Source organism: Symphalangus syndactylus, chromosome 19, assembly GCF_028878055.3.
Source record: "Symphalangus syndactylus isolate Jambi chromosome 19, NHGRI_mSymSyn1-v2.1_pri, whole genome shotgun sequence".
NCBI lineage: Eukaryota > Metazoa > Chordata > Mammalia > Primates > Hylobatidae > Symphalangus > Symphalangus syndactylus.
In genome coordinates this window covers 60,311,004-60,334,902 of record NC_072434.2, presented here as the reverse complement: position 1 = coordinate 60,334,902, position 23,899 = coordinate 60,311,004, and the positions used below count along the sequence as shown (strand labels likewise).

General features: G+C 37.6%; 1 protein-coding gene across 3 annotated transcripts in view; it reads right to left on the bottom strand.

Moving 5' to 3' along the window:
- Positions 1-14,964: 14,964 nt before the first annotated feature.
- The window catches only part of KCNK2 (potassium two pore domain channel subfamily K member 2), a 154,934-nt gene continuing 145,999 nt past the window's right edge, over positions 14,965-23,899 (bottom strand). For 2 of the 3 annotated variants that reach the window (XM_063613917.1, XM_055234598.2), the window contains exon 7: positions 14,965-17,207. In XM_063613917.1, the coding sequence (XP_063469987.1) occupies positions 16,890-17,207 (318 nt within the window). In that variant the 3' untranslated portion in view covers positions 14,965-16,889. The remainder of the gene's footprint in view (positions 17,208-23,899) is intronic. The other variant, XM_063613916.1, reaches the window with a different exon arrangement.

Here is a 23,899-nt window from a genome sequence, read left to right as displayed (position 1 = left end):
ATTTTGCAACCAACAGTGGCATGGCTTAAGCAATGAAGATTCACAGATCTGGTGTGTTTCATAACAGCAGTAGCATCTAATGGGAAAAGGGAGATAGCAGTACTTAGGGAGTGCAGGAGCAACACCCACTATTTGTGGGAAAATAAGAGACACCTCTGAAGATGCCAAGAAATACCTGTGAGATGAACATTTGCCAGAGGATAAGGAAAAGATCCCAACAACTTCAAGTTCTTACTAATCATGGTGATCTCATTAGTTCTTCTTCTCTAATGATGACTGGAGAATCTGGTTACATATCTACACTCCTAAAACATTTTTGTATTTGAAGATTTTTTTCCTTCTTAAAATTATTTCCTTGGGATAATATCTCAGAAGCCAGATGACTTTGTAAACACTGGAGTAATATTTATGTGCCTTTAAAAAATGCATTTTACTTCTAATGGGATTTTCAAAAGACAGGTCCTTTAGGAGACCAATGGGAAAAATACTTTGGGGCAAATGAGACATTTGAAACCACTAATATTCTAGGCTGTATCAATCTTCATATTCTTCATTCGCAGAGGGCTGGCACTAATTAACATCTCCCTTTACTAACTTTAATTGATCAAAGAAAGAAGTATGGCTTCTGAATAGATGTAATTGAATATACTGTAATTATACCAACTTATTTGAGACGATTGCATCTAATCTAGTTTCGGAGACATTAGACATATAGATTAGCTTAAAGCATAATGGAAGATTCCCTGTACCTTTGCTTTATGTTCAGCATCAGCCGTAGGCTATGTCAGAGCCTTCCTTGCCTTTTGGTCAGTCCTGATACGTTTAATGTTTTTTCTTACCTAATAATCTAGTTCCTTGGGATCTGGAACATAAATAATTCTTTTATTGAAATTGGATAACAGAACTAAGTAAACTAGGTTTACCTGCAGAGATTATTCTTGGTAGCAGAAGCAAAACCCTGCAAAGAATCACACAGAGATATTCACCCCAATGCACTTAAAAAAAATAGTAAGTAATGAAAGGATGCACATTTTATTTCATACTGAATATTCTTTTAAAGAGTGGGAGACATCATTTCTACTTTTACTTCTACAGTGAGGTGCAATGATAATTTCTTGCCCATAGTATGATGACTTTTTTTTTTTTTTTTTTACTGAAACCATTATTAATACTCTATGACTTTATAAATAGAATGAAAGCCAAAGGACCTCAGCCTCGGAGTGTCCGCAACCTAACTTCAACTTACCCTTACATTTTTATCACTCACTTTCTCCCTCAAGCCATACCAAATTAATTCCTTTGTCACAAATATGCTTTTAGTCATAGATGGTAGATATGAGTCTATGTGGGATCAAGAGTAAGGCCAGGTCAAAATAAAAGTGGGAGGGTTCTGGGTTTGTCTAAGAATGGGGGTAGACGTGGCTTGTTAACTACATTCAACTCAGTCAATCACTGAAAATCTGGGAAAATAAAAATATTATAAGTTCTGGAAAGTCTGTCAGGCCAGCAGAGGCTGTTGCACTAGGCAACCTCTAGATGGGAACAGGGTGGGAAGAGGTTGTTAGTGCTGAGATATGGTGCTCCAAGTATTGGTGTTCACCAGAAAAACCAAGGAACAAGAAACCATCTGCTATCTTTATTTGTGTTTGTCCTCTTGTCCTCTGCCTACTACCCTATAGGTCGTGTGGCGTAAAGTCCTTGTGGCAGTCACAGGAGTGCCACATTCAGATCTCCCTTCAAGAAAACTTATGTTTATTGCGGGACTATTCACAATAGCAAAGACTTGGAACCAAGCCAAATGTCCAACAATGATAGACTGGATTAAGAAAATGTGGCACATATACACCATGGAATACTATGCAGCCATGACAAATGACGAGTTCATGTCCTTTGTAGGGACATGGATGAAGCTGGCAACCATCATTTTCAGCAAACTATCGCAAGGACAAAAAACCAAACACCGCATGTTCTTACTCATAGGTGGGAATTGAACAATGAGAACACATGTTCACAGGAAGGGGAACATCACACACCAGGGCCTGTTGTGGGGTGAGGGGAGGGGGAGGGATAGCATTAGGTGATATACCTAATGTTAAATGAAGAGTTAATGGGTGCAGCACACCAACATGGCACATGTATACATATGTAACTAACCTGCATGTAGTGCACATGTACCCTAAAACTTAAAGTATAATAAAAAAAAGAAAAAGAAAAGAAAATTTGCCATCTGATATATAGCTGTTGAACCCCTTTTAGCTTATGAACCTTTAGCTCTACTACATTGTTCACACCAGTGCTTCTGTAGGACAGCCGCTAGGCAGCAGCTGAACATGGTAGGTATAGTGGGACCAGACCATTCCTGCTCAATGCAAGATTTCTACAATGACAGCTTTGGTTGAGGGCCTCACACTTTTAAAAGCCAATTTAGCTACTGCTGCTTCCGAAAGTCTAAGATGCCAGCAACAGAGATTAGGATTCAACTCCCAATATGGCACTATTCATCAAGAAGACCAGCCGGCCACTTGGTTACAAGTTGACTATATTGAGCCCCTTCCATCCCATCACTGAAATGCTAGCAGTTTGTCCTCACAGGTATAGATAATTACTCTGAGTATGGGTTTACCATTTCTGTTTACAAAACCTCAGCAAGCACCACTATCCAGGGACTTACAGAATGCCAGATCCACAGGCATGAGATATTACCCAATATAACATTGGAGCAAGGAACCCACTTCCCAGTGACAAACGGGTGGGAGTGGGCTCATGCCCACGACATCAACTTGTGTAACATGCCAGACCATTCAGAAACAGCTGGTCTTGTAAGTGCTGACACAATGATTGAAAATACAGCTAAAGCACCAGCTTTGGGGGAAATAATTTTCAAAAATGAGGTATTATCCTTTGGGATGCAGTACATCCATTAAGTTAAGTCCTCTATATGGTGTCCCCAGTATGAAGGATACTTGTGTCTGAGAACCAAGGGATGAGAGATGTGGTTCTACTTTCCATCATTTACAACGGCTCATTGGGAAACATTCTGCTTCCTGTATCTGAGCGCTGCAAGGTTGTATATCCTGGTCCCCATGGAGAGGGTGGGAAATATGCCCTTACAAGGAACACAAGGGTCCTGTTAGACTACAAGCTTTGGTTGGTGTCAGGGCACTTTGAACTCTGTGTCCAGTGTTCAGCAGATGAGAACAAGCGACTATTTTCGTGAAGGTTATTGACCATAATCACCAGAAGAACACAGGATGGCTTTTACATAGTGGAGGCAGAAAGGGATGTGTTTGGAACCCAAGTGATTCAGTTGTGTGTCTCTTGGTACTCATCCAATGTGACTGTAAATGGATAAGAGCAAAATCCGTTGTGAGATGGATATAATTATCAAGGATTTGGATGCCTTCAGGAATAAAGGTTTGAGCCACGCCATCAGGTAAGGCACAAAGATCTGCTGAGGTTGAGGGAAATTTAACATGAATAGTGGATTAAAGAGACAACAAGTACAAGTTGCAACCACAAGCCCAACTGCAACAATGAGGGTCATGGGTCATCCTACTACCCTTCTTCTTCTAAGTTTCCTCTCAGGAAGAGCAACTCATAGCTACTGAGCAAGTGTGTTTGCAAAAGCATACTGTGGTGGCCATAGATATGCCCTGCTCTGATCTGCCTTTAATAGAAACTGCTACGAGGAGCAAGCATAACTGATTAACAGCCTCTAACTCTCGCCTTTTGGGCTCCATTCATGCCAGGCTATGCTTCTACCAGGCTGTTCCAAGCCAATATCTGAACATGGCGGGTGGGGGTGCTAGAACTAGAACATTTATTCCTGATGTGGAATGCCTTTAATGGTGAACTTTGGTTGGGGATTCCTCATCGGCCTGACCAGAACTTTCTCAGAACTGTATTGTGATCTGAGTTTCTTCCTACCCAATCTGTCCTTCCTCCCTCCTTGCACAGGGATCACACTGCACTGCAGAAAGAAGACTCTCCTTGAATATTTCTCTCTCTCTCCATTCACACTTCATAAATATTATTATGGATTGAACTGTGTCCCCTCAAAAGGTATTTCCAAGTTCTAACCCCTGGTACCTGTGAATATGACCTTATTTGGAAATTGGGTCTTTGTAGATACAATCAAATTAGGATGTGGTCATTCGGATGGGCCCTTCATCCAGTAGGACCAAACACTGCATGTTCTCACTCATAAGTGAGAGCTGAACAATGAGAACACATGGACACAGGGAGGGGAACATCACACACCTGGGCCTGTTAGAGCAGAGCGGGGGGGAAGGGGAGGGAGAGTATTAGGACAAATACCTAATGTATGTGGGGCTTACAACCTGGATGATGGGTTGATAGGTGCAGCAAACCACCATGGCACATGTATACCTATGTAACACTTTCAGCACATGATCCCAGAACTTAAAGTAAAATTTTTTAAAAAAATAAATTAATTAAAAAGAAAAGAGAAATTTGAGAAACACAGAGGGAAGAAATCCATGTGAAGACAGAAGCAGAGATTGGAGTTATTATACCACAAATCAAGGAATGAATGCCTGGGGCTAGTGGAACCTGGAAAAGACAAGGAAGAATCCTCCCCTAGAGGCCGTGGAGGGAGCATGGCCCTGCTAACACCTTAATCTCAGACTTCCAGGCTCCAGAAGTGTGGAAGGGTAAATATCTTTTGCTTTAAGCCACTCAGTTTGTGATATTTTGTTATGAGAACTTTGGGAAACTAATATAAGTATTTCCTCAAATAAATCTCTTGCATATCTAGCCTTGTTTTCATATCTGATTCTCAGAGAATCCCAGATATGATGTTTATCCACTAGTAAGGAGATATACACAAACTGATATGATGACCCATGGAAGTGAGAGAAGAAAAAGGTGGGAAGTAAAATACTCCACAAACGTTCACATTTTCCTTTATCTCAAAATCCCATTACCTTTGCATTACCATTACATCTTACATATTAGCTCCTCCATGATAGCTTCTGGGAACCTTGAGATGAATGAACTCTTACCTCCTCCAAACCTAGTGGTTTCTTCATAACTCTGATGGCATATACCATTGATAATCTTGTATTCTTTTTGCATATATCTTAAAGAAATTCCATTTAAACCTGGGTGTGTGTTATTTCAAAAATATTAGAGCAGATCTGATTCTTGAACACATTTGCCTTAAAGCTTAATGTGTGACATCCATCCAACAAAAACCAGTATTTTGTGTCATCCAGACAAAAATTAAGTTAATCATTCTTGATCTTCTTCTTTGCTAGGAGGCATTGTCACATATTTGTCTGAAAGCTGGAAAAGAGTGACATATAATATCTGCATACACAACAGATTTGACAGACTTGATCCTTAAGGTGCATATCAATTTCTTCCCAGTCTCTTATGGCCATTGACACACCACTTGTTATTTACATTGGGCAAAAAGGAATTGTGGCACCTGTTAAACCTATCATTCATAGGCAGAAATGTTTTTCTTAGGATAAAGTATATATATGATATGTAATAAAGGTATACTTAAATATTCAGCAACATAGAATGCATTTCCCCTTTGAGAACCAATATAACCTACACCTCTAATAACCACTTTTTCTTTGCTTTTGCAAGATTTACATTTAACTACACAGGATGGATTATGAATTATCTGAGAGTAATAGTCTGCCCCAAAATTATTTTATTAGCTAATGTTATCAAGAGCTTGAACTTACATCTGAAACCAAATGTAATTTTCTTGAATGTAGAATGAGGTTTAATTGTTTTAATCAATAGTATTCATGTCTAACACATCTGTGTATATGTGTACTTCCTACTTACCTACTCTTCGAGTATAAGCTTGACTTAGTGATTTACTTTTAATGAATAGAGTAAAAGTGGAAATGAATATGTGTGACTTCACAAACTAGATCATAAAAAGCACTCTGGCTTCCTGCTTGCTCTCTCTTTCTCAGATCACTTATTCTATGGGAAGCCAGCTGCCATGTTATGAGGACACTCAGGCAGTACTGTGGAGAGTTGCACATGGTAAAGAACTGAGCTCTCTTGCCAACATCCTTGTGAGTAAGCCATCTTTGAAGTAGATCTTCCTGTCCCCCTTCAAGCCTTCATATGATTGCAGACCTGGCCAACAGCTTGACCACAACCACATGAAAGACCCTAAGCCAGGATATCCAGCTAAGTCATTCCCAGAGTCCTGATCGTTTGAATCTTTGTGCGATGACAGATGTCTAACTTGCCAAGTTTGGGGGTAACACAGATTATTATGCCATGTTTTAGGGTAATGCTGTGCTATAAACTAATACAGATTCCTTACTGGAGGACTTCTCAAAACCTTTAAAACCTGTTGGTGTTAGTTGTTTAGGTGTAGGGTACAGTGTATTCCAAATTTTTTGACCACAAAACATTCTTTCTTTCCCCAAAGAATCTTAAAGGATAATGTTTCCCTAAATATTTTTGGGAATGGCTGTCATAGAGATTTTTGATAGTTCACGGTAACTTCAACAAGAGATCAGATTCACCTAGTTAAGTGACAATTTCAAAGTGGTCAATTTAGAGAAATTTGGGAGAGCCCAGATGCACTTGGCTAAGTAGGACATAGAAGTCAAAAACATTCCCAATCTTTGATTTTCAGTGCATTTCCTGCAATGTGCAGGGGCATTGCTGCACCTAATTGGCAGAAATACATCAGTATCTGATTAAATAGATATTTTTCTGCTAAAATCCATTGCCATAATAATTCATGAAAATTTATGTCCTTCATGGTAATGTTGGTCATGTTCCATAGCTGGTTGTAAGAAATTATCATGCTGCAAATGTTAAGCCTTTATAATTCAGCTTTGCCATGCGGAGAGAATTTACAGATTAATAGGAAATGTATTTTTTCTTTCCCTTCTGAAACTCGAAGAGCCTCATTTTGCTGAAGAAAATTGCTACTTGAATTCAGATGAGATTAAGACAATTTCACGGAGACTATGCCATTGCAGCAGGCTTCTTCGGATAACACATGTGGAAAGGCTCAAAGAGGAATTACATGATTCTTTGGGTAAAAGGGTTTTAAGAAAAGTTTATTCCTAGGCTATTTAACTCCAAAATGCAAACACAGCAGATGGAACTGCTTACTATCTGACCACTTCCCTTGGTTTTAACAGTTGCCCATGGATGAGGCAATGTAATTTTGGACCACAATATCAGAAAAGAGATTAATTTCATTCAATCTGAACATAATCAAGGAAGCTCTCTGTTTAGCCCGTGAATTAAGTCAAGTCAAGTCAATGAAACCGCAGGCAACTTAGCTAGCTTCCTTCATCTGTCGATCTCATCTTGATTTGAACTAATTTTTGACCTGAACCAATTCTCTAACAGTATGTCTTAGTTCATGAGTATCTCTCAACTGCATATGTTTAATCAAATACTCACCTGTTTATATTCCTGTAGCATGTAACTTCCTCTTGGTTGACATCGCTTAACTCCTTAGACAACATATATAATAGTTTACTTCAGTGGTGCTAAACTAGGTGTGATTCTCTCTGCAGGGAACATTTGGCAATGTCTGGAGACATTTTTGGCTACCACGTCTTGGAGGGTACTACTAGCATCTAGTGGGTAGAGGCCACTATTACTACCAAACATTCTACAGGGTACAGGATAACTCCTACAACAAATAATTATCCACTCCAAAATATCAATAGAACAGAGATTAAGAAACTCTGATTTAGTTGGAAGCCAAGTTATATTTTTCCAAGTTGTGTATTGCATTTAGCTATTAATCACTCTCCCCTAGTCATAGTTTATATATGATTGAACTTCACTAATATAGCCATTTCATGATTGGCTTACCCTGCTTGTTTCACTTTGCTTCTGTTGAAGTGCATAAGCTAAGTGAAAAACTTCAAATCCCTCCAGCCTAAACCACAGATATATAATTTTGATGCATCCAATATTTCTTTGTGTCTGTCGCAACCTTTTCAGGATCCTAGCTGAAAAATATTCCAAATGGAATCCTTCATTGCTCTCTGTTACCTATATGAAACCATATGTAAAATTGTATTATTAGAATTCAGTTATGAAAAGGCTCTGTTTTCATGAGACCTGGATGCACTTTCTCATCATTGCTAATGAGAACCAAGCCCTGATAAATGTTTCACTTTTCACTATGGTTGCCCAGAGACTAAAAGCCACATAAATGGCCGAGTCATCACTTCTGTATTTTAAAAAAATGTTTATTTCTCCCACCCTGAACCTGACCTTCTCTTCCAATATATGACTTCTACAGTCATCTTCAAAACAGAGAGTGAGATAGGGATTCAGGTGCATGTGATATTTGGGTGTGTGCACTCCGAAGAAAGAGGATGAAGGCAACAGGAGAGGACAGAGAGAGGCTCTAAGCAAAGATGTGGTCTTAGCTAGAGTCTAGCCTCAGCCTGGCCTCGTGGGGAGCTCTGGAGTGTAAGTCTGCTTTTTGTCATCCTTATGGCAATTATTGGCTGTGGGTCACCCATGTTGGGGTGGGACTGAAGCAGCTTCAAATCTGCAGAGGAGGGTGCTTCAGAAAATGCAGCAGCTGTAAACTGTTAGCATCTAACACTAAGAGCAGCTGATGATAGGGCTTCCAACTCAGTAAAGGCAATCTGGCTCAGGCAGCAACAGAGTCCACTGCAGCTGTCATGCATGAATTCATCGATGTTTTTCCAGTTTCATGCATGAGTTAGTTGTGTTTCTCTTTTTCAAGAAGAGATGTCATGGGAACATATCTTAAGATTAATAAAACCAAAAGAAATAGTTTGGCAGAGATAAAAAATATGAACACATATACATGCCCTGCTGATGAAAATTGTTTACCATAAAGAAAATGTATACAGTAATTACCATAGTGCCAGCCAGTAATTCTTGATTAATGTTTAGGTTGAAAATGTTCTAAGATCATCTTATTTAATTCATATGAGGTTTTTTTATTTGCAGTGAATACACCTAACTTACATAGGTCATTCGAGGCTGGGTTAATATTTAGAAGAGAAGAGTCTTTTATTTTTAGCAGTATTAACTATAGCGACTTCAACTTCTCATTATTAATGTGAAGTTCTTGTAATATCAGCAATGCCTACATTTGTTTCTTTACCTGGGACCCCTGACCTGAGCTCATTTGAGTATTCTAACTGCCCATGGAGGGTTTCCACTTTGGTGATCCCACTGGCACCATAACTTCAAATCATCTGTTTCACTTTCAAACTTTCTCTTCCTTTCTGGTAGCTTCATGATCCTAATCTCAGTTGAAGGCACCAGTATCAACCCAGTGCCCCTCACATGGTTCAGACTCAAATCCCGCTCACGGACTGCTCCAAGAGTCCTCTGACTTCCTGCCAGACATTGCATCCCTTCAGCATTGATTTCCACACCATTGCCAAGGTGACTGTTCTATAGCACAAATCTATTCACATCACTCCCTATTTTAAAGTTTGAAGTGACTTTTCACTGCCAAATCTAAACTTCTCGGGAAAGAATTACAGTTCCTTCTAAGGAGCCTGGCTGCAGGCCAAAATTCTATGTGCAATCTTTCAGGCCCAACCATAGGCAATTTCAAGGATTTGCCTGGCAGGACCCATGGGGAAGGGTGCCTCGCCATATTAGATGTGATGCACAGCCAAAGCATTGGAACTTTCTGGAGGGAGTTGCAATCAGGAACTCAGGAGCTTCCATTTGGAAAGTTCCTTACTGGGGGCCTGGGCTGAGGAACTTTTCTCAACTCTGGCTTAATATTTCAACTCCTATCCCTTCTTTTCTTCCCACTTTCTGCTCCCAGCCTCCGGTCTGTGAGAGGCAGGAGGCTTTGATTGGGAACTCCTCAGTGCTGAGATGATGCCCCTGTCTGTGCTACGAGTTGTCTGATTCTCACCCAGTGCCGTTCCATGGGGAAATATGAAACACTGGGGAGCCTTTCTCATGTGTTCTTCCAGTAAGTGAATAAAGGCTTGATTGTCACTTTAAGTTTACTTCTTTGTCCTACTTGACCACCTCAACCTCTGGCAGTTGAACACCTTCACCACCCAGTTCCCATCAATTCTTCTAGCCTCATTTTCTCTGATGTATATGGGATTTATTATTATTAGTTGTAGTAGTAGTATCATCATTAGCAAATATTTATTGAACCCTTAAAATGTTCCAGGAATTGCACTGAACACTTTACATGTATTTGTTCATTTAAATCTCAGAATAATCCTAAGATTTGGAACTCATCGTCATTTTACATGTTAGGAAAATAAGGTATACAGATGTTGACAAACAAAAACCTTGCTTAGGGTGTGGCAGGACAGAGGAATGATCTTAGGCCGACTGGTTACACACTTTGTGTTCTTAAGCATTTTGCAATGTCATCACACACACACCCTGCTCAGCCCACACAAAACAATCTGCTAGTGCCTAATCATGCTAAACTTGTTTGTCCTTATGTCTGAAATCCAATGAAATTCTATAGCTCTTTTGAGATCCAACTCAGACATGAGTTGCTCAATAAAGCCTTTCTTCCACTCAAGTTGATAGTTTTTCCTTCCTCCGAGTACTTGTACTACTCCTAGTACTTCTTTGCACACCTCATTGTAATATTTATCGCCTTATATTTTGGCTATTTGTTTTCATTGTTGTCTTACCCATGGCTTGCCATTTCCTAGACAGCAAACATTGATTTGGCTTAGTATCTCATGATTGGCACTCTAAAGAGTCTTGATAAATGTTGACTTGATAAACCATGAGCAACATAATATTTTGTTTGCATATACAATTTAATCAGTGAAGAAATTCATACATTTGGCTAATTTACTTGTCTACCTATCTAGACCCTGGCAATATTAGAGAAAGTTTTTCAATGCACGTGTAAATTCTGAATTGCTGTTCCCAACTGACTGAGAATCAAAATGAGTTATTTAGATGTCTTGACAGTATCTTGGTGTTGTGTCTTCCCAATCCTGAAGTACTTGGCCAATGACAAAATTTGAATCTGGACCAGATAATGTCACTTAGTAATACTTGTTATAAATTTTTCAATAAAAATCCCAAAATATACAGTCTAATGTGAAAATTACTTAAAAGTGTAAAATGTTTTTAAACAAATTAGATAGAATGATAAAAACCATCTACGTATTATTCTCTATTAATTGTATAGTGCAAAAAGGGATACCATATACAAAATCAAGAATCAACTGAATGAAATACGATATTTATTCTATGAATTAATTTTAAAATCACACCATGTAAGTGATTAATATTCTCTATTGAATACTGTTCAAATGTGCCAAATAATGGATTGCTTCCAAGACTGTTTATAAATTTGTTTAAGCATGAAAAAGCTGGATTTTATTTGGCAAGGATAATAATTGTGCATTTAGCTTTCTACTAATAAAAGGCATCCACTTACTAGCATTAGCAAATATGTTTTCAAGTTAATTTCTAAACAAATTTTCAAGATTAAACTATAGTTGAAAAGCTTTGATAGTATCTATTGTGAGTTTAAGTTTAGAAATACAAATAATAAATTTCTTGCTTATAAGTAGCAAGAGTATATAATGACTAATAAACTGCAAGTCTGCCTAGTGTGAGAATTGGCTTTAATTCATACACACACACACACATGCGCACACACACACACGCACACACCACACAATAACTAGTACCAGCTTATCAGTTAATAGTAGTTAATAGGAGAAATAACTGCTGTTTGTATTTCATTTACTAGTAAGTCAGTGGAAGAAGACAGATAAATGCGGAGCTAAGAAAATTTGAGTTATTTATGCACAAGGAAACTTCAGATGTTTACAACAGCCAAATCCCTGTTTTTATCTTTATTCATTCATTTATCATGTATTTATCGAGCACCTATTTTATGTACTCTGCTAGTATCTAGGAATAAAATAGTAAGCTAAAACAAATGAATTACACGCTAGTGATGGAGACATATAATAAATAAGAATAGTTATGAATATCTAATCATAAACTGAAGGAAAGAAAGAGGTTTTATAGAGCATATTACAAAGTTATCTGAATTGGTGTTAAGGAAGGCTTATCAGAGAAAGTGATAGTGTAGCTGGGTTCTGAAGGATGAGTAGAAGTTTTTTAGGTGAAAAAGGTTAGGGAGGAAAAAGAGAGTGAGCATTCCAGGTAAAGGGACAACAGCAACAAAACCTTGTGACAGAAGGGAGAAATCTAGTGGAGCTGGGATTCAGAGAGGTAGAGAGGGATACAAGATGAGTCTGGAGAGGGTGGCATAAAGTAGATTAATTAGCAGAAGGCCTTGTAGACAATTTGCAAATTTAAAAAGAACTCTTTACCATCAATGACGAGAAGCGAATGATATAAAAGCAGTTGAGTGAAGGGAAAAGATGGTGTTGATTTGGATTAAGGCAATGGCTGTGTACAAATTCAAAACATATTTAGGTTACAAGTCAACAGCTTGGTGATAGGTGGAGACAGAGTTGAGGAAGAGAAGAAGATATCAAGGATGACTTGCCCAGCCAGAGGGATGGTCATGCCATCCGCTCAAATAGATGATACCAGAAAAAGGCCAGGTGTGGGGAAAGATTATAAAAGAGTCTTGGTTCTGTTGAGGCCCCTTTTAGAATTGATACCCATGTGAGTTAGCTTGACGAATCCAGAGCAAGAAATCCAAGTCTAAAGGTTCAAAATAAACAGAATAAAGACTAGGCAGTGAGTTTTTGGTGACTATACAAAAATACTTTGACAAGGAATGCCAGATAAAAAGAAAAAAAAGTTGTATATTGAGGCAAGCCTAACACAATAAAAACATTTTGTAGAGCTAATACTAGGAAAACAATAAATGGCTTTATAAATATTAGAAATTGTAAAAGCCGAGGTTTAGTGAACAGAATCGAGTCAAACCAAAAGAGCAAGACCAAAACTCCTGCTCCTTGAAACCAATCCCTGTCTTTCAGGAAGGGATAGCTGAGTTATGGCTGGGGAAGTATCATGTATGAAACGAGAGGGGAAAATCTTTGAGAGGGTCACTGAGGTGGTTGGGGAGGAAGAAAGCAAGTGGAGCTTATGAAGCTTCCCCTATATTAAGATAACTACAATAGGTTACTCTCAAATGTTTCTGTCAGAAATAACCAGGTTATCCCATTCTATCTTGGCACTGACACATGAGCATATGCAAGGCCAGTTTCACTATGAGAGGAAATTTTATTTTATTTATTTAGTTTTATTTTTTTGAGACAGAGTCTTGCTCTGTCGCCCAGGCTGGAGTGCAGTGGTGCAACCTCCGCCTCCAGGGTTCAAGCAATTCTCCTGCTTCAGCCTCCTGAGTAGCTGGGACTACAAGCATGCGCCACCATGCCTGGCTAATTTTTTTTTGTATTTTTAGTAAAAATGGAGTTTCACCATGTTGTCCAGCTGCATCTTGAACTCCTGGCCTCAAGTAATCCACCTGCCTCGGCCTCCCAAAGTCCTGGGATTACAGGTGTGAGCCACTGCACCTGGCCAGTTTCACTATGGGAGGAAATTTAAGTAAACTCATGCTAAAGCAAATATCACACATTAATTGTAATGGAGTTATGGAAGTTCAAATAAAAAAACCCTTTAGTTTATATAAAAACAAAGTCATACTTTCATTTTAATAAGAAATGCAAATCACAAATAACTTATGACTTTACTAGACCAGCAAGAATTAAAAACAACAAAAAAAGAAAGAGGAGTTGATCTAGACCTCTAATTCTTAGGAATAAACAGCTATTTCAAATCTTCAGAATGTCTAAATTTGTTTTTTGGTATTCCATTTAAAATTTCCCTAAGTCTCTTTGAACTTTAAGCTTTAAGACTCAAATAATTCTACTGATTTTTGACACAGAATTAGATGGGATTTGGTCTTTTATGTCATGTGTTCCTTAAAATTTGAGAAATAAATAAAGCCCTACACACTGTTCTTTCTTTTTTTGAAGGCCAAGATGCACATTATTCAATTTCCTCTTGGCCTCAGAAGTTTTACTTTCTTCTGCATTGCAAGAGTGAAATACTATTGGAAAACAAGGTGTGTCACATGAACTATGTAGCATGGTATATAGAACTGTGTAAGAAATTGAAAGAACTCCAAAAGAACCACTTTTACATTTAGCGGCTGTTAAGGGTGGATAGAGAGAGTATTCTAGAATCTACATCTAGGGATATAGATTACGAAGTCCCTGATACTTTCTGGTCTAGTAGTTTTTTTTCTAATACCTTTCCAAGAAAAACTACTCACCCTTATACTGGCCTAATGGAAAAATAAACTCACTAGAAGATTCCACGTTTTGTCAAAATCTTTATCAAGTTTCTCCCTACAAGAAATAAACAAAATAAAGCTTGAGAAAATAAAAGTGATTTCCGTTCATATAATACATGCTTTCTTAAAATTCCCCTAATCCTAAGGATAATGTTGGGGGCTAGTTTCAGAATACTTACTGAGCATCAAATTGTTTAGGAATTAATCAATAAATCTATGTAGGATACGAACAAGATAAGTAGTCCAAACATTTGCGATATAAGGTCTAGAAGATCGGTTGGTAACTACCTTCTTTAGACTTCAATACCACCAGGATGCTTAATTGTCTTTTTCTTACAAAAAACACGTTCAGGCACCTGTGTTCAGCATTCAGTCTACTTCAGTGTTAAGACAAGGTCTAACAATGATAAAATATGGCATAAATATATGTAATATAATAGAAACAATCTTGAATCTATATGCGATTTCAAATATCTTATTTCAAAAATGAATTTCAGTATATTTGGTTTTAAGGAGTAGCCACTGAGGAAAACAGTCTGCATGTATTTAGCAAGGGTAGTATCAATGCATCAAAAATATTTCTTAAATATTTTGAATAAAGGAGTGACAAAAACTCAGCATGAAAAGTAACATCCTGGAGTTCTACCTACCTAGATCATATCTAAATTCTCAGCAGCAAGCAGGAGACTCAGAAAATGCTGACTTTAATTACAAACTTTATTTGTCAATACAATTCACAGTTTATACATGGTGCATTCCACCATATAAATTTTTGGAACAGTTATTTGAGGAAATGAGTGTAGCTTTCTTTCTAAAAGAGCCTGACTTTCTAAAATTTTGGTCGGATTTTTTTTAACTTTATAAAAGTACTTTTAACAAATTAATTGAATATTTACATTTCTAGCTTAAATTTAAATTTTGGAAAATAAGCATCTATTAGATTATTTGTTTTTTTTAAAGATTCTGGGTTTATTTTTCAAGACCCTAATCTGAATGCCACTTATTCAGATACAGCTCCCACCCCCACACACAAAAAAGTAAAAGAAATCAGTTTGCAATTATATTTAGGGAAATTATTTTCTTTCTGCATTTTAAAAATTATATATATATACAATGTACAGCAGATCTAAGTATGAAAATAAAGGAAAGGGTAGCAATTTACGGGGTGCATTTACTGAATTTTTTCTGAATCTTGGAACCATCCAAAGAATTACAGGATATAAAATTAAACTAAAAAGAATAATCAGCCTCTTTTATGTAAAAAAAAAAAAAAACACAGCAAACTCTCAAAATTTAAATTGTGCTATAACAGCTTTTTCTCTAATGTCAGAGATGAATTATGCCTGCAATCTGCATTTTTCCATGTGCAAAGTCACAGTGATCCCAACTTCAACTTCTGCCCTCACAGCCAAGTCACAACTCCAAAAGTACACCCACAGAAGGCTAGGACTGTGCCCTGCACTCACCACTGTGCCACCTCCTCTCATCTGGCAAAAGTCATCCAACGAAAAGAAAATTATATAAGCCTTTCATACATCAAAAAGCAGTTAGAAGCTGGCAGTATACTGTTTATTAGCAAATACTTGTAACACATTGTTTTGCTATTTTCTTTCCATCAGAATGATAATTCACACCCACTGTTTTAAATCGCCTCCAGTAATATCCATTTTTAACAGTTTTCTTCTGTCAGGTCATTTATATAGATAGATAGATAGATTTTCTTCTTCTGCCTTTAAAAATGTATAGTTATTAATAAATGATAAATTCCAAATACTGCCAGGAAAAAAGGGGATTGTTTGGGAGCAGCCAATTTTACCAGCCTGGTCATAATTACACTGTATATATGTACCACTGGTACCTGAGTCAAATAAATACTCAGAGGGGCCACCTCTGCACCTCATTTCTCTGCAGTGCCTTTAACTCTAGGCAACGCTGAGTGTTGCTTCAATGTCCATCTAATTTGGCATCTATTTCTTCTTCGGGCATCATCACTTCAGTCATTTTACACACTGTTTCCAGCAAGGTATGGTATTCAAACGGGAGAACTGGGGTAAAAGACTGCAGAGATGAGCCTAGGGGTGGGGGCAGGGTAGGAGAAACCACACATTAGCTAGAGAGGTTCTGTTTCTTCATAAGATAAGGCACTGACAGAAAATTTCTTAGGTAAAAGGCTGCATAAGAATTTCTCGTCATTTACAAAAAAAAAAAAAAAATTGTTGTCATCCATAAATGGTCCATATCTAGGCTCAGTTAGGTAGACCCTGAAAAGTTAAGAACTGATCCCTCAAAGCTACATTGTTACCAGAAACAATTCTCATTCATTCTGAGGCCTTATGGCACATTAGGGAAAGAGAGAGGAAAACAGTCTGGGCACAAAAAGGCATCAGACATTGCTTGTCATTCCACTCATCAAAGAAAGTGGACCGTTCAACAAGCATCATCAGAAAGAAAGTGCTGGCTCAGAATTCCAAATTATCTTGATGATAGATGACCATGATGGGTGTATCTATTTTGTTCCCCCTTTGAGCTCATGCACAATTTAAAAAATGCTACCAGCAACAGTCATAAAGAGCATAGAGAAGTCCTCACCTATGGCTATGCCTAAGGTTATTTGAAGAGAGGGCTATTTGATGTTCTCAATCACAGCAATCTCTTCGCCAGCACAGTGTGGCGTCAAACCATTCAGATAGATACTCTCAGTCTTCAGTAAGGGAGGCAAGACATCCCTCTCACTGGTCAGGTGGTTCACTGACAGGGTCCTCCTACAAGGAGTCAGCTCCTGATTGTGGTTTCCAGCCAGTTCTGCCGAGAGCTTCCGCTTGATGGAGGTGGCACGCTGGAACTTGTCATAAATCTCCACACTCAGTCGCCTCCTGGTTTCTTTGAATTCGGCTGTGACGTTGGCTGTCCACTCAGCAGCGTGCGCTCTGAACTCTCCCACCTGAAACATACAAGCAGAGAAACGATAAAGATATCGACATGCCAATCAACATTTTCTATGCTTTATCTTCTGTTCATTTTATTTTGGGATTTTAAAAAGAAGAGTGGAGTAATCTTTTACAGCACTGGTGGTATGAGAATTGATGAAATTAGGCAGGGTATACACAGAAGGATTCTATCTTATATAGTTATGGCTCTAAAATTAATCTATGAACTTAAACTCTATGAATCAAACTATATTTCAGGGGCTCTAGATGTGCTTGGTTTTTATACAGGAATCCTGTCATTGAAATTTTTGATGCTGTAAAAAGGCAATCTCTAGCTTTTTAAAAATATTTGTAGTTGTTTTTCATTTGTATCTTATTTCAAGAAGTATTGGAATGTACAAAGGGCAGTAAGATATAGTAGAAGGAGCAAGGCAGAATAAAAGAGGCTGCAATATGAACCCAGGTGACCTTGTTTAGTTCTGAAAACAGCAATGCTGTTTGCTCAGATGTGAACCTAGTTTTCAGAGATCAGAAAAGGTGTGTGCAAGAGCGTTGTATCCAACCTCATACTGGTCATTTAAGAATTCTCTTTTTCCTAACTAAGCAACAAAATATTTTGTTTTTGCTTTCAGGGAATGCAAATAAATAATAACTGTTAAGCCCACCTTGAAGCCCACTTGGGAAACAGTTAAACCCAAGGCACAGTTTCTCAAAAAATGTTTGTGGAATCCGTGAAGTTACTCAACCTGTGGGCTACCACCTCCTCAGCTGTAGGACAGACATCTTCACAGTACACACCTAACAGGATGGCTGAGCTAATGAACTTTACAAACTGCAAGATTTTATGCATTTATTATTATGTAGTTCTCTTTTGAGAATTAAAGAAAAAAAAATGTGCCATCAATCACCCTGAGTCCATCAGACATTTTCTTTGACCTCTTTCAAAACTGCGTCCGTATGTTTGTGTCCTGAAACAGAAAATATGACCAATCCTATGGGAATCTTTATAATCCTCTTAACTAACCAGAATTTAATAATCTAGACTATCACTTAAAATAATCTCCTAATATGGAACAACTCCTCCATTTTCTTCTAGCACTTCTGCTTTCAGCTTGGGAAACCCACTGAACTCGTTTCTTAAGTTACCCAGGCTTTCCTTTGCTTCACAAGCAAACAACTATGGCTCTGTTTAATGTATTTAATTTTTGCGATCTTGATTTTTCTTTTAAAAAATCAACACAGGAAATATAACTGATAGTTTCTAAATGTTTATACTCATCTGAATTATTGGAGGGGATAGATATGTATGTATATTATAATATGATATGTACACATACTTGGAAGTAAGGCTATAGATATAAATGTGTGTGTGTGTGTGTACTCAAAAACAGAAATGAAACTTCAAATATCCAAGGCAGACAGGAGGATGGTACATGGCAAATCAACTCTTTTTTTAATCCACACATAATCATACATACACATACATTTGGAGATCTATTTTTTATTTTAACAGGCCTTTTATTTCCTAGTTATACTGTCTTAACAAGAAATAATTGCTTGATATCTAGGTCTGGCTCTGAAAAAAAAGCAAAGCTGGAAAAATGAGTACTCTATGGCATGTAGAATCAGCAAAATCAAGCTTTCCTTAACCACTGAGGCAACTTAGGGGAAGCTTGCTGGGAAAGTGGTGCAAATCTACAAGAATTTATCCTGGAGATACTTACTGTTCCTATAAGGGATCCTGTCCAACTATACTTAGATATAGAACTGATTACTAAACATGTAATTCTGTTTTGGGGGGACTCCCAGGTTAGGAAGGCACAGGCAGTTATCTATCAGTGGTAACACCCAGTCATTCGGATTTGGCTCCTACAAATTCCATACACACTTACAAATAAACCCTCCCACAGTTTATATTATTTTTCTGTTTTTTACCTAAGTCATGTCTCAAGTCTTGGGGCACAGTCAGAACTGATGGACCTAAAATGAAATCTATTCCATCAGCTTTATTTTGGTTACCACCAGCCTCTTACCTCACAGCCAGTCCTTCATGAACAGAAGGGCTGTAGACTTTCACAGAAACCGCCCCCACTTTACTTTGGTAATTGTCTTCTTTTTTGTGTTATCTTAAAAATATCTTTTTAATATAAAAGTAATAGGCTTTGTGCATCAAAATTCAAATGTTCACCTATATACTTGCTAATTGTCTGTCTTTTCTAATGAGAATGTAAGCTCTATATACATCCTCAGCACCTAGAACCTCGTATGTAGCACATTTCCAATAAGTACCTGTTAAATGAATAAATTTATCACTGGAAATACACATACTCTGTAATCTCATACCACAGTGATAGTAATTGGCAGTAGTATTTATAGGACACATGCTATCAATTGTTTTTCTTCTATCTGTATACACTAATCTTACTTTCTCCCTCTTCCATCTCAATTATCATCAATATTTTGCAAAAAAAGGTCTTATAGTACACACATTGTTTTGTACATAGCTTTCTTCTCATCCAATTGTAGTCCTTTTTCCATGTCAGTACTCATTATTTCAGCTCATAGTTTATATCAGCCACCTAGCAATCCCCAAGGATAATGGCAATGGCATGATTTAATCATTCCCCTATTGGTAAACATTTGGATAGATTTAATTTTTTTAGCTATTAAAAATAACACTTCAGTGAATATTCTTGTACCTACACATTTGGTAATGTGTACAAAGTATTACCGCAAGTGGAAACACTGGGTCGAAAGGCATGAGTATTGATGTGGCTTGGCTGTGTTCCCACCCAAATCTTATCTTGAATTGTAGCTCCTATAATTCCCATGTGTCATGGGAGGGACCTGGTGGGAGGTAACTGAATCACCGGGGTAGGTCTTGCCCTTGTTGTTCTCATGATAGTGAATTAGTCTCATGAGATCTGATAGTTTTATAAAGGGGAGTTCCCCTGCATTCGCTCTCTTGCCCGCTGTCATGTAAAAAGTCCCTTTGCTCTTCCTTCTACCGTGATTGTGAGGCCTCCCCAGCCACGTGGAACTGTGAGTCCATTAAATCTCTTTCCTTTATAAATTACCGAGTCTCAGGTATGTCTTTACTAGCAGTATGAGAACAGACTAATACAAATATTTTCTGATTTTGCAGACACTGTGAATTTTCAGTCTGATTTTACTGGAGAGGCAGAATAATGTGCTGGATCTAAACCTCTAAGTTTGAATTCCGGCTCCACCACATATTCATTGTGTGTCTTAGGGTAAGGTTTTTAACGTCTTTAGCCTCAGTTTCTCCTGTGAAGTGGGGGAAACAACAGAATCCTCCCTATAGAGTTGGTATAACAATCAAATAAGTTAATATATTTAAAAGAGCAACACTGAGCACATAGCAGGCACTAGATACACACACAAAATTTTACACAATCTCATGACATAGACCTGTATTACCAGTGAGAGTCCTTTTTATTATGGGTATTTATTGAGCATTATTTTCAGACCCCAGAATTCCCAGCAGGCTCACCATTTCTTTTCTGCACACTTAGGTATAACCTTAGCATTTTTGTAGCAAAAAGCACCTTATCATTGGCACCTGCATAGAAAGTATTTTAAATATTTTAATCATCTCTTTATTGCAATTTGAATCTTAAGTGGTCCCGATAAGTTGGACAAAGAATGAAAACCTTTCTTAGACTTGACTGAATTTTCTCGAGAAGTTTCACAAAGTCACCGTGATCTCACAGGTTGCACTAATGGCAAACACACAGGAAACAGGAACATGTAGAGCCGAGTGCTTCTACCAGTTAGTGATTCCTGCCAATTAGGAGAAGGCTGAATGCAAGAAAAGCTCAGACTTGTTGGAGTCCATAAATTATTAATACTTAGTTATCTTTAATTGCATTCAATTTCTGTCAGAGGCTGGTATTTTTGTCTAATTTTGGAAACATATTTTTTTCTCATTTCTGTAGAATTCCCCGAGGTGGAAAAGTAAACTCTGCAAATCATAAGAGCTGTAGTAACAATCTGTCAGAAATGGGGTGGGACAGGTGGGGGGATGAATGGAAGCCTCACCTTCTAGCTCTGTAACCACATTCTATGTGCCTACAGCCATGCAATTTAACCTTCTTTGAGCTTCAGATTTCTTACCTATAAAATAGGGCTAATAACCTATTTCACAGGACGAATGAGATATATATATATATATATATATATATACAGCCATGAGCTACATAATGATTTTTTGGTCTGGATATACAACAGTGATCCAATAAAACTATAATACTATATTTTTACTGTACTTTTTCTATATTTAGGTATGTTTAGATACACAAATACCATTGTGTTACAAGTGCCTGCAGTATTCACTACAGTAACATGCTGTACAGATTTGTAGCCTAGGAGCAATAGGCTATAGTATACAGCCTAAGTGTATAGTAGGCTATACCATGTAGGTTTGTGTAAGTGCACTCTACGATGTTGGCACAATGGTGAAATTGCCTAATGCCACATTTTCTCATAACATAGCTCCATCTTTAAGAGATGCATGACCTGTGTGTGTGTGTGTGTGATACACACACACACTGGGCCCGTGTATATATATATATATACACACACACACATATATATATCTGTGTGTGCATATCTGTGTTCTCAAAATATAAGTGGCTACACAATTATTAATTATGATGATAGGTGAAGATGATAATGGTTTGCCAAGGGTGCTTTAATTATTTATTACTTCTAAGGCCTAAACATCTTTTAGAGGAGTGCAGGGCAAATTCATGCTATATAGAAATCTACCTTATAGCGGGTTACATTAGGGTGAGGATACACTGCCTCAATTTCCTGAAGATACTGAAAACAATACATTGACTCATAAAAGTGTGTACTTGGGCAACTCATCTAAACCACCAATAATAGTATCTGCTCCTTTTTTTTAAAAAAAAAAAAAATCTTTTTTAATCTTTTTTTTTTCTTTTTTCACTTTTTTTTCTTTGTTTTGAGACAGGGTCTCACTCTGTCTTCCAGTCCGTGGCAATGATCATGGCTCACTGCAGCCTTGACCTCCTGGGCTCAAGCAATCCTCCTGGCTTAGCCTCCCAAGTAGCTGGGACTATGGTGCATGCCCCCCATGCTCAGCTAATTTTTTCAATTTTTTGTACAGATAGAATCTCCTGAGGTTGCCCAGGCTGATCTCATTCTTGTGAGCTCAAATGATTTTCCTGCCTTAGTTTCCCAAAGTGCTGGGATTACAGGTGTGAGCCACAGTACCAGCCTGTTCCCTCTCTGTTGTGCCCTTTCTACTATTATTTACAATACTTTAGGAATATAACTGCCCAAACCCAAAGCTTGAAAATCAGGAGAAAAAAAAGAGAAAATAGAGTCCCTCAAAAACTAAACCAAGGCAAGAAAGAATTAATCATTCACATTCAAAAAAAAAGAAAAACAATCTTGACCTTATAAGATTTCAGGGGCATCTAATCCTTTGACTTCTCTGGGCCACATGGGAAAAAAAAAGAATTGTCTTAGGCCACACATAAAATACACTAACACTAATGACAGCTGATGAGCTAAAAATAAATATATTGCAAAATATAATATTTTAAGTTTATGAATTTATTTTGGGCTGTATTCAAAGCTATCCTGGGCTGCATGCAGCCCATGGGCCATGGGTTAGACAAGCTTGGTTTATAGCAATGTAGTCATTATTCACCAAATAACACATAATCCCCTAATGTACAGACTCATATCTTTTCCTGGTGATAAAATTGTCTACTCAAACTCTAAAGATGCTTTTTTGTTTTCAAAGAAATTCAAAAATAAATTCCTGAGAATACCACATTTATATAAGTAAAATTTTTTCTTAATAGAAATAATGCTTTTGGTGTTCTGGATAATTAAAATTAATCTTTGTGCATTAAAATACTTTTGCTTCATCAGATTTTTATAAAAAATATTTCAGTAACTTAATCAAATAGTACTTCATCTTCCTATGACCAAGCAATCTGCATTACTTACTAAACCAAGCTGAGGACAAAAAGTGAGCAAAAACAGCTCCAAAAAATCACAATGAATGTTCCTACAGGTCATGTAATTTACAGAAGAAAGAGGTCTTTACCGGAATTCCATGTATTCCTAACTTTCACATGATGTTCACAGCCCAGGTGATCCGATTTACAAAAGAAAAGGCAGGAAATGGAGTGCTATATATAAACAGGCACTTGTTCTCTGACTCTACTGGAACTGTTCTCATCCACCTCACTAAGTTCTCTGTCCTTAACTCGCCGGAGCTTCGCAGCTGCAAATGGCACTGCTCTGTCCCTCCCAATCAGTGTTTGCTCTAAGTTTCTGAGTCAGCACACTCTCATGGCTGTTGTCTCACTGTTCAGGTCAATTTTCTCAATCATCTTTGTAGCTTCATTTTCCTTTACCCTCCTCCTTAACTACCTTTGTTCTGCAGGGTTCTATTTTCATTTTCCCTGGATAATCACATCCTTCCGATTGTTTCAATTACCATCTATTTGCTGATGACTCCCAAATCCATATTTCTAGGTCAAATCTTTACTGAATCCCGCATCTGTATAACTGACTGCTTATTAAGCCTTTTCACTTTCGATGGCTCCCAGGCATCTCAAACTTATGTCCCTAAGTGAAATCATTTAACTTCTTTAACTTGTTTTTTTTTTAACTTAATATCACATCGTGGTATCACTAA